The 14,292-nt window shown below is 41.2% G+C and overlaps 1 protein-coding gene across 1 annotated transcript in view; it reads right to left on the bottom strand.

Moving 5' to 3' along the window:
- HMCN1 (hemicentin 1) overlaps positions 1 to 14,292 on the bottom strand; it is a 201,735-nt gene that overhangs the window by 147,812 nt on the left and 39,631 nt on the right. The window contains exons 5-6 of the mRNA XM_086617855.1: positions 1,908 to 2,079; positions 539 to 645 (exon numbers count right to left, since the gene is read on the bottom strand). Coding sequence (XP_086473981.1) covers positions 539 to 645; positions 1,908 to 2,079 — 279 coding nt within the window. The remainder of the gene's footprint in view (positions 1 to 538; positions 646 to 1,907; positions 2,080 to 14,292) is intronic.

The following is a 14,292-nucleotide window of genomic DNA, read 5'->3' on the forward strand; positions in this document are numbered from 1 at the left end:
TGCTAACATGTTGCTCTTACCTTCTTAACATTTCCAAATCCTTTAGGGTCCATTCTGTAACTATATGTACTAGGATAGCACTCACATGAACAAATTTATTTACATACTGTAGCATTTAAATAATTTACTGATAAGGAGTTTCAATTAAATGTATATTTATTGACTGTGTGTACCTGCTAATGCTCCCAGTCCTCCGAACATGCAATACACAGCAAAGCCTGCCTGTGCCCATGCTCTCTACAGAGAGTATCTGCTCACTAGACTCCAAAACCTCAGCACCCACTTCATCCTTTTTCCATCCAAAGGAAAAGGATGACCTAAGGATTTGACTTAAGATAGTAACATCTAATATGTTATCATCTTGATAAGAATTTCATATGACTGCTTTCAGAATATGTCACAACACATAGGTCAGAAAGGACATTTATTATAACACAAACTCATCTATTAATATTTATGATATACGATGATATACTATTTTATTTAACCCCCTTATAAGCTATAGGATAAATACACATGATTTCTGCAGTAACTTTACCTTAATTGTCCACGTTCCAGGCTCTGGATCTTTGACATTTACCACTTTTGCAGAGTTGTGGATATTTAGCAATTCATTCAGTCCTGCTCCTTTACCAATCTGCTTGCCTAAAAAAACAGGGAGTAAATACAATATTGTTCTTCTGTACTGATGTATTTTTGAAACTCGACTTGTTACTTAGCAGTCAATGCCATTTACAACAGTCAAAATTCCCTGTCATTCTTTGCCAGAACACTAAAAATGCTTATTTTTTTTTCACTCTTTTCATTCACTCAGGAAATTTAATACAGCCTGCAACAACACAGAGCTGGGGGAAACCCAGAAACGGCAAGCAAAACAGGTTCTCCTCTTCCCAGAAAATACTCAGCTCTCAGCGGAAGGAAGCAGCACAGAAGCAAGCTCCCTCGAAGGAGAGCTTAGAACAGACCTACCGTGACCCACCTGCCAGCCCACTCACCCTTCCATCCTCTACACCTATTTCAAGCAGGATAAACCCCACAAGTGAAAAAACTATGAAGCCAGGTTCTCCTGGCAGAGGGGTATTGGCATGTGACTAAGGCTAGGAATGCATATGAGATCCTCACAGGGAATTTAGCCTGTTAGACATCACAGACTGAGCAATTTTCTTTCCTGCAAACACAGAAGAATGCCTCAGTGGAGGACAGACCAGATTATATTGCAGGGAATCCATCCTGTGCATATAATATTCCCGAGATACTAGAACTTAACATACATCCTTAGCCAAAAGACATTCAGACAACACAAAATATGATCTGAATTTATTTCTGGAGTGCTGCTCCAGATGCTCTAAGGCATCAACATAACGATGAACAGAAGATTTGTTCAAAATATCTTCAATTACAAATTAGCATCTGAACCTGTCGTTGTATTCCCATCACATGATGTTCAGCTTGAGACCGGCACACGAGATGGGGTTTGGTTCTGAACGCTCTCATAGTTCAAAAAATCCAGACTTTGGTTTATCTTTCGCCACATAAAACACAACCACCACGTATAACTCCTAAATGACAGCTGAGTGGCTACATAAATACATGGGAAACAAAACAAAAGCATCCAGAAATTTGGAATGCAAGGACAAACAGTAAGAAAGTAGATGCAGGTGAGATTAAATGGTCAGAATAGGGAGGATTTCCAGTTCCTCCAAGTCAAGAAAACAATTTAAATATCAGAAGTGCACATATCCAAAGACCCTGTCTTTTAAAAATAAAATAAAACTAAAAAAATATCCTGAAATCTTGATACTGGTTTTCAAAACGTGAAAGACCTTCCCTATTGGAGGCAGCAGAGATGATTTGACTTTTTCATTCACTTTTTTTGCCATCACAAAAGAAGGTATAAATTACTTCACCTAATGGATCATGAATTTCAATCGCTGGTGAAGGACCACTCAAGGACACTGTGACCTCTTTCAGACTTGGATCAAAAGGGATCTGCCAAGTGTTTACAGCCATGGTCAAATGGTCTGTAGACAAGAGATGCACTTTGGAGGCTTGAACTGCTTCTTCAACCCATTTTAACACCTAGAAGAGAAAATAACAGTTGTTATTATACTGGCAACAGCATTGGCTGTTGAAATATTTTCTGTTAAATACTGTCTCTACTGTCTTGTAGAGATTCCATGTTGACTTATATTACAACAGAAGATCACTACTTTCACCTATGATCCTGATGACACACAACTACCACATCACCCTGAGCAAACACAGGGGTAAAGGACTTGCCTAACACAAGCACCCAGTGCACCCATTTCGACAAAGATATTCTGGAGACAGCACAAATGAGGTTTCAACTTGTATCAGGAACGCACAAGAGCACAGGAATACAGAAAGACATGCCAGGAATATACAGGAAACAAAGCACCAAAGCAAAGGTATGCTTCAACTTCTGCTGTTCAATGTAAGAATCAATATACATGATATAACAAAACTGATAACCTGGAAAAACAAGGAATAGAGGGGAACAATGCTTTAAAAGAGAAATTCTTGTGGCCAAAAACGAATTTGTGCCTTACAGAATTATAGCCCTTAACCTTAAATCTTTTCAATCAATGATTATCAAATAAAATTTTAAAAAAGAGCAAAGCACAGGTCTACATTATCACCTATTTCAAGTGAAAACAACAAAGAAACAAAGATTGGTAAAACCCAGACACAGGCTAAGGTCTCACCTATACACCTTCAACCACTGCTGCCTCTGCAGCTGAGCACTATCAGACCACCCACCACCACCATCACGACCCAAAGTGCCAGATATGGGGTCACACCAGTGATGCCAGACTCCCCAGAGCACACCATACAGAGGGTTTACCTTAGGGTTGTGGTAGAACAAGAGGAGATGAGATGATATTTTGCCCAAGCAGAAAATTAGCATAACATAGGCAGACGACACTCCTATAAAATTTGTTTATATAACCTGATTTATCCATGAATTTGGTCTTGGTGGCAAGCTGCTGGCAGTAGGGTGGCCTCAGGGAAAGGAGACCAGGGCCTGCAGCCCGTGGAGGACTCCACACCAGAGCGGGTTTCTCCTGCTAGGACTGCAGCCCAGAGTGAAGGAGAGGAAGAGCGTGAGGCTGAAGGGAGCCGCAGAGAGAAAAGCCTTTGCACTGACCACGGCCCCCAGCCCCTGCAGCACTGGGCAGAGGGAAGAGGAGTCAGGAGTGAAGTGGAGCTTGGGAAAGCAGGATGAAGGGTGTTCATACTTGTCTTTGTTTCCCACTACCTGAATGAGTACTTAATTTAATTTAATTGGTATCGAATTAATTGTCCTTAAATCGAGTTTGGTTTGCCCTCAGCAGTGATTTCCCTGCCTTTATCTTGACGCAGAAGCTTTCTCACCCCATTCCTCCTATTTTTTTTTTTCTCCTTGCCTGGCTGCAGGGAGCGTGGGAGCCAAAGCTAACCCACTGCAACCAAAACACCCAATCTCCCCTAAAAAAAACACCTGGCTTGTCAAATAAAATTACACTACATCAGCTTTGTAGGTCAGATGGATGTGGCTTTTTTTTTTTTTTTAATCCCATTGCAGAAAAGTCAATTCTCTACGACATTGCAAATATGATCCTTGGCAACAGTGAACCATGATTTTAGGCTACAGTCAATCATGGCTGCATTCAGAAACATCTTTTAAAGGAGCTTTCTATAATGCCAGTTCATATGGTCAGCGTGCAAGACCTCGAAACCAGCAACAAACTAACCTGGACGTGTCACCCATCAGCAACGGAGGGCTCAAGAGTAAGACCTTGGCTCTAGGACCCAATTCAACACACCAGCCCCAAAGAGTCTCACTTCCTTGGCTTGTTGGGTAAAATTTGCATACTTTTTTTTCCCTAAAAAAAGTGGGTTATATCATAGGTGATAGAAAATACCAGCCTGTTTTAAATAAGTGTGCTTGTTCTTATATTTTATATTATCGGTGCCCAGCAATCTTTGTGCTAATGTGAAAGAATATTTAAATAAATAAGTGAGGGCATCATACAAAAAGCATTTGGAATGGTGGGGGCATGTTTTCATAGAATCATAGAATGGTTAGGGCTGGAAGGGACCTTCAAAGGTCATCTAGTCCAACCCCCCTGCCAGGAACAGGGATATCTCCAACTAGATCAGGTTGCTCAGGGCCTCGTCCAACCTGGCCTTGAACGTCTCCAGGGATGGAGCATCCACCACCTCTCAGGGCAACCTGTTCCAGTGTTCTACAACTCTCATGGTAACCCTCTCCTCAAGGGTTTGCCTAAGCAAGGCACTTAGGCATATTTTAAAAAGAACATACAAAAATCCCAGTAAAATTAACTATGCTACTCAAAACCCCTGAAGTAACATGACCCAGGAGAGAAACACAGTTTCTGACTGGTGACAGCAGCTATTCAGCAACTCTGTGTACTTTAGACAAGTCTGGAACAGGAATCACAAGGCTTCAAAATGATCCAGTCAATTTTAAGTTTTACCTCGAGAAATTATACATTTGGGTCCAAAAACACTTCCAAAAGAAATTTCAATCTGTTCTAGTTGTATATATTGAGATGACTACAACACATTTTTTTGCACGAGGTATATGGAAAGGTTTCAGTTTAATTCCAGGATCTTAACCCCACAGTTAAGTTTTTAAACAAATTGTAAAATTTAATGAACATATATGAATTTTCAGAAGAAAAGAATTTTCCAGTCTAGCTTAAACTCAGTTCAAGAGACTTAAGCAAAATAAATCAAGTCACAAGGTGAAGAATTGTTGCAGGAGCTTTGCCAATATATTGGAATTGGAATCACATTGGTATTTATACACAAAATTCATTCTCAAGCTCAGAGGCGTTAATATTACATACCTGAAAGTTTGGTAAAATGACATTGTAATATAGATATAAGGGGAGAAAAAAAAAAAATCTGTTATTCCCAAATTACTACTTTTTTTTTTTTTTAACAAGAAAATTAGGTAACAGTTTTAGCTCCCATGACGCATTTTTGGGGTCTTCTAGTCATCTCTACCTCATTCCCAACTCATGACCATCAACCTCACGTCTCCTCCTGGGCAGCAACCACAGCAACCAGCAAGGCAGAGATGGCAACGCACCCACCCAGCACTCCTAGACCAGTTCTGTGCTTACTACTCATGGTTGGAAAGAGTTAGAAGGTCCAAGCCTTGAGCAGCTTAGCTCACTCTCATTCTCTAGCCTCAGGAGAGAAGATTCTCTACAATTTGTTCACTTTTCTACTAAAACCATTATTTCAGAATGAAAATAAGCTAGAACAGAAAACAAATATGGAAAGAACACGCAATTCTACCTAGGTCAGTCTGTAAGCACTACTAAAGATTACAAACCATTTCTCCACATTATAAGCCAACACAAGAAACTGGTTCCAGATTGCTCTAAGCCATTCCTGCATTGAATAGGAAGGGATTTAAAGATTGTTAGAATTATAATGACATATGTATTAAAAGGATCTGGATTGAAAACAACCCATCAAAGGGAAGAAAATGTCTTATACCACAGCCACCAAAACTCCATAGCACACAACTTGCAGCAAAAGAAGTTAAGACAGGTTCTTCCAGCTTTGAAACTTTTTTTGGTGTTTGTTGTGGGTTTTTTCCCTAATTACATCCTTCAGTCTACTACATGGTATTAATTTCCTTTACAATACACCGTAGTCATTTCCTTTACAGCAAATCTTGCTTTCATACAGCAGAGTTCACCTCAAGCCACTGTAGGACCATGTTAGTCCTACAAACGTGGGAGGCGAGTGGGAAGGCTCTCCAGTGGGAAATATATCAGCATGCAACCACTTCTTTTGAAACAAAAATCTAATGAAAATAAATACTTTCATGAGCCTCAGATATCCTTTTTGGCAGACAGGAGAGCTGAGCCATGGAAATTGTGCCAAAAGCTCACTTTCTTTCAAAGGTAAATTATATGAGGCCCCGTAGCCTATCACTGGAAACACAAGCAACAGCTACTTAATGACACACACCAGCTGAGTGTACTATAAGAGAAGAATAAATAACACTTTTGAATTAGAAAAGGAATTTTCAGTGAAGAAAGTGAAGTGAACTCAACCCTCTTCTACTGCTTTCTCCTGCCAGTGACAAAAAAAAAGTAATTTCAGTTAACCATCAAGTCAATTCCGACAACACTCTGCCACAAAAATACTAACACCCATTCCAACGGCACAGGGAAAAGAAGAACCTGCCTTGCGCCCCAACTCCTCAGAGGTCTGTTGCCAGAACAACCAGCATACTTGCAACTGTGATGCTGCTCTGATTATTTCACAGAAATTTGCCAGTCTTTGGACAGAAAAAAATAATCTGGCATAAAAACATTGGTTTCAACTTCTGCTAAAGCACCTTTCTTCAAATCGCAGACTGCAAGCAGCTCTTGGGCATGTTCTCAACACAAGAAGGACATGGAGCTGCTGGAGCGGGTCCAGAGGAGGCCACGGAGATGATCCGAGGGCTGGAGCACCTCTGCTATGGAGACAGGCTGAGAGAGTTGGGGCTGTTCAGCCTGGAGAAGACAAGGCTCCAGGGAGACCTTCCAGCAGCCTTCCAGTACCTAAAGGGGGCCTACAGGAAAGCTGGAGAGGGGCTTTTGACAAGGGCGTGTAGTGACAGGACAAGGGGCAATGGCTTTAAACTGAAAGAGGGGAAATTTCGATGAGATCAAAGGCAGAAATTCTTCACTCTGAGGTCGGTGAGGCACTGGAACAGGTTGCCCAGAGAAGCTGTGGCTGCCCCATCCCTGGCAGTGTTTAAGGCCAGGTTGGATGAGCCTTTGGGCAACCTGGTGTAGTGGAGGGTGTCCCTGCCCATGGCAAGGGGGTTGGCACTGGATGATCTTTGAGGTCCCTTCCAACCCAAACCATTCTGTGATTCTATGATTCTGCAGAGAACAGGCAGCAACTATTTTTGGGTGTGGAAGGCAACCAATTCTTTAGCTTTTGGCTAAACTGTTGAGACGATCCAGCACAGGGCTCACTGTGTGTGACCAGGCTGGTTTGCGTTCAGGTGGGGATACACCTTACCAAAAATGGGAGCTAAGCCTCCCCAGTAACACCCACTAATAGTTCATCAGTACACAACCAAGTCAAAAGTCTGACCTGAAGGGCACATATTTAGCTGTCTCACTGAGGCTGTCAATAGTGGCAAACAAAGGTCCAAGGGGTTTGCTTCCACATTGCTTTGTCAAAGCTAAAGTGCAGCTGAACTACCACTACGTGATCCAGATGTCTACACCAAAACAAAAACTAGTTTGTACACGTTCACAAGATGACGCTTTTCAGAAGTTGTAAATTGCAATGGTTTGAGTGATTTCCACAGTTGCATCCTGAATGGGACTCCTTACGGCATTTCCCAGTGCAGTTGGGAAAGTTTGTCCATAAAACTAGTTTTTAACAAAGTCAGAGAGAGATGACATGTCTGAGACAGAGCACTTTGAACATACAGCTACCAGTGCCCAACAAAAAAAATAGTATTGACATAACTGAAGACCATCAAAAGTGCTATCACTAGATTCCTTAAGAAATCTCAACACAGACAATTAGCTATGTTCTCCTTCCAAGAGAAGGGAAGGTAACATTTTCCTCCATCTCCACTCTTCTCCCTCTGCTCTCATCTTTGACTCATTTTACAAATAAGAACGTTCATTCAAAAAAAAAATCAAATACGCTAGACCAATTTAAGGTTTGAGTTAGCACATAAATGTGAATTTAATGCAGTTAATCTCATTTCTTTAAAGCAGTAACCGACAAAGAAAAAAAAAAAACACAACCTATTTTAACATCCCTTTGCTTTCAGAAGGCTTCAAAATGTCAGCCTCAAAGAAAAAAAAACTCTCAGTCTTAAGATTTTTAGATGAATTCAAACCAGCTGAGTTTAAATTAAAGGAATTTTCAACTGGATGGCTGAGTGTACGCTAAGTTTTGTGGTCCCTGCTGGAACTAGATAATTTGCAGGCAATGAAAACAAATTCTGGGGATGTAAAAATATTTGAACATTTACCAAGATCCAATCTGAGTCCAGAACAGAGACTGAGCTCAAACTTTTCTTTTTTATATCTTTACCAAGTTGGTTTTCGTCCTTAATGAAAACAGTCTTCCACTCTACAAGAGTTTGCTAGACACCTTTACACATCTGCTATAGTTTGATAATTCCGCTAAGGGAAGAGATGTGAAATTAAAAGACAAGTATTGCCATAGTTCCACCTCAGGTGTATAACCTGAATTTCAAGGACACCAGGTTTCCATCTATGTATGTTATACAACGAGAAGACTTATCTGATTTTTGAAGCACGTCATGAGGTTCTTCTGGTTCTGGTTATCTTTTAGTATTAACAACACACACTTAACTCAGTTTAACGACACACACTTAATTCAGTTATCTTTCCTTATTTTTTTGGGTACATGAAGTGGAAGGTGACAGGGACCGGTCAGCATGGATTCTCCTACTTCTGTAGCTCCTACCGTTTGTTACATTGGAAAAAAAAAAAAAAGAATAATCTTAAGAAGAGTTTGCATCTTCTTCCACTTCTGAAATCTATGAAGCAAAAGTAAGTAGGGCAACGAAAACGTGTAGTATTTCTGAAGAGCAGGCATACGTGTTTCATATTTCGACCTGTAAAGAATACAAAGTGGAGCTGGCTCAACATCTTCAGGGAAGTCCAGCCAACACTAACCATCAGGCACGGGCTCTCAAGCACACGTTATGCCAGCTATGCCTGACCTTAGGCACATGGACATGTATTTCCTTACATAAATACATATCTCATTATATAAAGTATGATTTTTAGAGCCTTCAGTTCTTATAATTGTACACTAAGTTGAGAAGGGTTCTGTCCTCATCCTTGTATCTTTAGCTCGTGTGATTACTTTGCCTAACTACCACGCTGTTACATCAGCCACATCACCTTCATCTCTTTGAGCTCCTTAACCAAAAGGGGAGCAGCAACAACCCATTTCTCTCTCTTTCTCTCTCTGAGGCTTATGTGACCACCTACAGCAACGAAGCACTTAGATACTACAGCAACTGCTGTAACCCTTAGCTAAAATTCAAGTTTATTAATTGGATGCAGGCTGGCTGATGACCCTGAGGCTACTTAGGAGTTCTCTTAGAGCAGAAATTGCCCTTAAAATAAAATGCATCATCCCAGGGAAGAATTATGTTGTGCAACTGCCACTTCAGAAAAAAAAAAAAAAAAAAAAAAAACAACAAAAAAAGGCAAGAACACCTTTGTTTTTAACCCAAATATATATCAGAAGTAGAAGCTGCTGAGAGCAAGTAAGGGTCTTAAATTCCGAGTGGAATCCAACTTCAGTTTTCGAGAGTTTTTTCAAGTTCAAAAATGAAAAGGGAAGGCAGCAGAATGACCCAGCTGTCTTAAGTCTGGCAGTAACTTGCTTGTATAGTTAAATTTTTCCCCAAAGTTCAACAGGCAATTCTGGGAGATCCATTTCCCAACCCCGCCATTCCAAAGAGATTTGCAATACTGTTGTAACACTGGTTTAGAAGTAGATTTTTTTTTTTTTTTCTCCCTTTGGGACCCTTACAGAAAGCCCCCAAAACAACAGCAGCTTTTGTTGTTCTGCCAAAATGTGACTTGATGAATGTAATTAGAGGGGGAAGGGCAAGTACAGAAATGATTTATAACACTTCTCCAGAGAATTTGCTCTTGCAACCTGCCCTGCTGTCAGGTCATTTCTTGGAATGCATACTGAAACCTGGAAAAAAAAAAAATCTATGGAGCATGGTCTCTATTCCCCTTTGTTTATCCTGGGTCTCAAGAATCCTTCTCAAACAGTCAAAGCAACAGGATTTGAAGTTAACTGTTTCATTGCTTAAGTATATTTAGGTTCATACTTCCCCTTAAAGAGGAAAATATTCTAATAACGCTTTTAAATGCACATCTAAAGATATGACCGAGACAGTGCATGTGAAAATTACACTACGAAAATAAGCCATAAATTACACATATAACTATAGTTAAACCTATAAAAAAAACCACGATTGAGAAGTTTATGAGCGTGGAATCTCCAGCTCTTCAAAGTTTTTTTGCAGTTGCTTTATGACAGTCCTTATGTACATGATCCCAGTCGATTTTTTCCAGAGAATCCCAGTTCCGTACAAAACAGCGAAAGGACAGCTGGAACTATTTTTTTTTTCCTCCCTTGTTTGGCATTCATGCACTCCGAGGCAGCATTCAGCCATGAAACCATTCCTTCTTTTTCTAGGAAAATGGATACTGACAGAGGGAAAAGAGAAGGCAAGAAACAGGGCTATGCAAAAAACTTTAATTCTAAGCTGTAATTTTCAGCTTTTGACTTTGTCACCTTAATGTTATTCTTGTAAAGCAGTGGAGGGACCTTTTACATTTTTACCAAAATGAAACAAAATTTAAAATTGCTTCCTCATGTGGCACCATCCAAAGACACACTTGGTTCATCCACACTGCAGACCTTCAACACTAACTCCAGCCCTGTAGGCGTAACGCTTAGGTTGTCATCCTCTGGGAGGACTAACCACCAGGAGAAATGGGATGCTTTTCCAGTGGGTTTTAGAGACTTCTGCTCACAGCAAAGCATTCACGTGAAGAATACTGGACTCCATTCCAGATCCACATGATCTCACAGACACGAACCACCTGCACCTTGCCCACAGAAGGACCCCTATTGCACCATTCCTTTTAACGTGTTCTGTTACCAGCCTTGTCCTATCCCTGTCTTCAGTCCACTTCCCAACCTCCTCTCGTTCACATCATCAGAAGAGAAGGCTCCGGGCTGATCTTATAGAAGTCTTCCAGTACCTAAAGGGGCTACAAGAAAGCTGGAGAGGGGCTTTCGACAATGGTGTGCAGTGACAGGACAAGGGGCAATGGCTTTAAACTGAAAGAGGGGAGATTTAGATGAGATCTGAGGAATTCTTCTCTCTGAGGGTGGTGAGGCACTGGCACAGGTTGCCCAGAGAAGCTGTGGCTGCCCCATCTCTGGAAGTGTTCAAGGCCAGGTTGGATGAGGCTTTGAGCAACCTGGTGTAGTGGAAGGCGTCCCTGGCCATGGCAGGGGGGCTGGAACTAGATGATCTTGAGGTCCTTTCCAACCCAAACCATTCCATGATTCTATGACCACTTTGATTCACAGGCTTCTCACCCAAATTCCAAACTTTTTTTTTAATCTAGTCTCATTCACCTTTCAGGTCACTCAACACCACCTCCCCTTTTTCCACCAAAGTCAACACATCTCCAGTCTCCTCCACAGTCATTCTCAGTTCTCTGCCCATTAATGGAACTATATGAATCATCCATTTCTAGTTATTTTAAAAATCAGTATGAAAGCTGTATTTTCAAGCAGCCTAGGGAAAACCTTCTTACAGGAAGGTTAGAGTAAGAAAAGCATGTAAGTGTTTCAATACTCCAAGAAATGGAAGACTACTACTCACTAGCTCAGTTCTTGTGAACTCCCAAGCTTCAACCATATGGATCAGTCCAACTCATCATACACAGTAATGACTCAGTTTTACCACAAACAATCAAACTGACCTGGAGGCGTGATCCGAACCATCAATGACTAGTTAAATCATCACTATTTTTAAGCTGTACCAAATCCACACTCTGCTGATCATGACTGTTCATCTTAACACCAGTTCTGGCATCCGTACAAACCTTTGGGCATGAGAATAATTTACAGGAGTTTCCTTATAGTACTCCATCATGAGGGGAACAAGTGAGTGTGTAACATAACTGCAGTTCAAGTCAAAATTAGTTCTTTCTGGAAAGATACAAATAAAATTGGATAGGGCTATGAAAATACAGAATCTGTTCTTAACAGGAGACTTGAACCCACGTTTGATGAGTATTTTAATTTCGAGCAACTATTGCAAGTTAAGCCCAGAGCCTACAAACGCAGCCACAGAACCTCCTTGCAGCCCAGGAAATCTCACCCTAAAGAAACACCTTTCAAGATCAGGACTTAAATGCTTTGATAAAACAAGCATCATAACCTTTCTGAGACACTGGAGACAAAATGAGAATGCTACCGTTCTTCCAGACAGAAGGACATTCTTTCCAGAACTTACTCCATAGGATAAAAATCTCGAAACTTGAGATCAGTTTGAAAAATTTCAAACTGAAGACTACTTAATTTGTCGTTAAGAACAGCAGGTACTCAAGTTCTTAACAAAAGTAGAACTTCAAAGCCAAAATCTGAATAGGAAACCTTTCCCTTTTAAGGACTCCAATCACAAAATACTCTTCCTCCCTTACAGACTTGTAATCAGATAATTCACCAAATTTTAGCAAATGAGATGAAAACATATTTGGCCCCTTACTATTATAAACCTGTCATGGTTTTTGGGTACAGAGTTACCTCTGGAAATGATGGTACACCTAATCCCCCCAAATTAAGGGAATATCTAGAAGAATTTTAGATAATAAAAACAAACTTGTGCTTTGGACTTTAAGAATATTCTTATTAATCTAATGCACAGAAACCATGGCAAGTTTGTCAAAATAAGACCTTCCTCTCACACTGTTAGAAGAGCTTCGTTAAGGCAATAAGTGGAGATACTTCTGTAGTTCATGATTTGCTGGACTGAACTCAACACAGCTTTGTCAACTGACAAGAATTTTGACCAAGTTAACTGAAGCATTTGAGATCATAACATCTTTTTCAGAAGGGAAAAAAGGCAGTTTTTCTTAGTCTTCTCGGTAACACAAGCATTGGACAAGAATCAGGGATTGTTTTGTTGTGTTTCCTCGCAGCTAGCTTGTAACATTGCTTCATTCTGCACTCCATGCACAAAGGGCAAGGCTGACAGTAAGGGTTTGAAACTTTACACACTAAAAATAGCTTTGTTTGGGTTTTTTGGGGGTAGAACAATCAAAAATGTTTTAACAAAACAAGACATCGGTTTGGCAGGGTATTCGCAGTCAGTGACTCTGCAGCTCCTTCCTAATCTACAGTTCAGCATTAGCTGTGTCTGGGCCCAAAACAGTGAATATATTTTCACATTTATGAACTTCATTCTTTACACATCATTGACTACTCAGATAAAAAGGAGGGCAAGTTTTATTTCTGTTGAATTTTGCCTGAAGGATCTACCATAAACGGCTGATGCAGGTTACTACTACATCTCCTGTTCCTTTGCATCCCCACATTGGTGGACACGCTCCTTGAAAACAGAATTTCTGATCCCGAACTGAAACCTGCAGTGAAGGTTTTATTTGGGGTGACAGTGTTTTGGTAAACTCATTTTCACAGTCCTTTAGCCCAGATGTAATTTTACATAAGGTCACTAAAACTATTTCAGAGTGTTTTGGGTTTAATGCAATTTGTTCAGCAGTTATTGTGGATGACTTCTGAAAGTGATGTGGAAGGGTTTTTTTCATCTAGGTGATCTCTCACAGCCTATGGCCACTGAAAGGAAATGCAACTATATAAAGCAGCGCACTCCAGTTCTCTCCATCACCATCTTTATCAGTGATCTGGACGAGGCGATGGAGTGCACGCTCAGTAAGTTTGCAGATGACACCAAGTTGAGCAGCAGTGTTGATCCACTCGAGGGTAAGAAGGGCTCTACAGAGGGATCTGCACAGGCTGGATCGATGGGCTGAGGCCAACTGTATGAGGTTCAACAAGGCTCAGTGCCGGGTCCTGCACTTGGGTCACAACAACCCCACGCAATGCTACAGGCTTGGGGAAAAGTGGCTGGAAAGCTGCCCGACAGAGAAGAACCTGGGTGTGTTGGTTGACAGCCAGCTTAATATGAGCCAGCAGGGTGCCCAGGGGACCAAGAAGGCCAATAGCATCCTGGTTTGTATCAGAAATAGTGTGGCCAGCAGCACTAGGGCAGTGATCGTCCCCCTGTTCTCATCACTGGTGAGGCCACACCTCAAATACTGTGTTGAGTTTTGGGTCCCTCACTACAAGACAGACATGGAGGTGCTGGAGCGTGTCCAAAGAAGGGCAACAAAGCTGGTGAAGGGTCCAGAGCACAAGTCTTATGAGATGCAGCTGAGGGAACGGGGGTTGTTTAGCCTGGAGAAAAGGAGGCTGAGGGGAGACCTGATAGCTCTCTACAACTCCCTGAAAGGAGGTTGTAGAGAGGTGGGGGTCAGTCTCTTCTGCTAAGTAAGAAGTGACAGGACAAGAGGAAATGGTCTCCAGTTGTGCCAGGGGAGGTTTAGATTGGACATTAGGAAAAAATTCTTCACCAAAAGGGTTGTCAAGTATTGGAACAGGCTGCTCAGGGAAGTGGTG

Source organism: Tauraco erythrolophus, chromosome 10 (assembly GCF_009769465.1).
Source record: "Tauraco erythrolophus isolate bTauEry1 chromosome 10, bTauEry1.pri, whole genome shotgun sequence".
NCBI lineage: Eukaryota > Metazoa > Chordata > Aves > Musophagiformes > Musophagidae > Tauraco > Tauraco erythrolophus.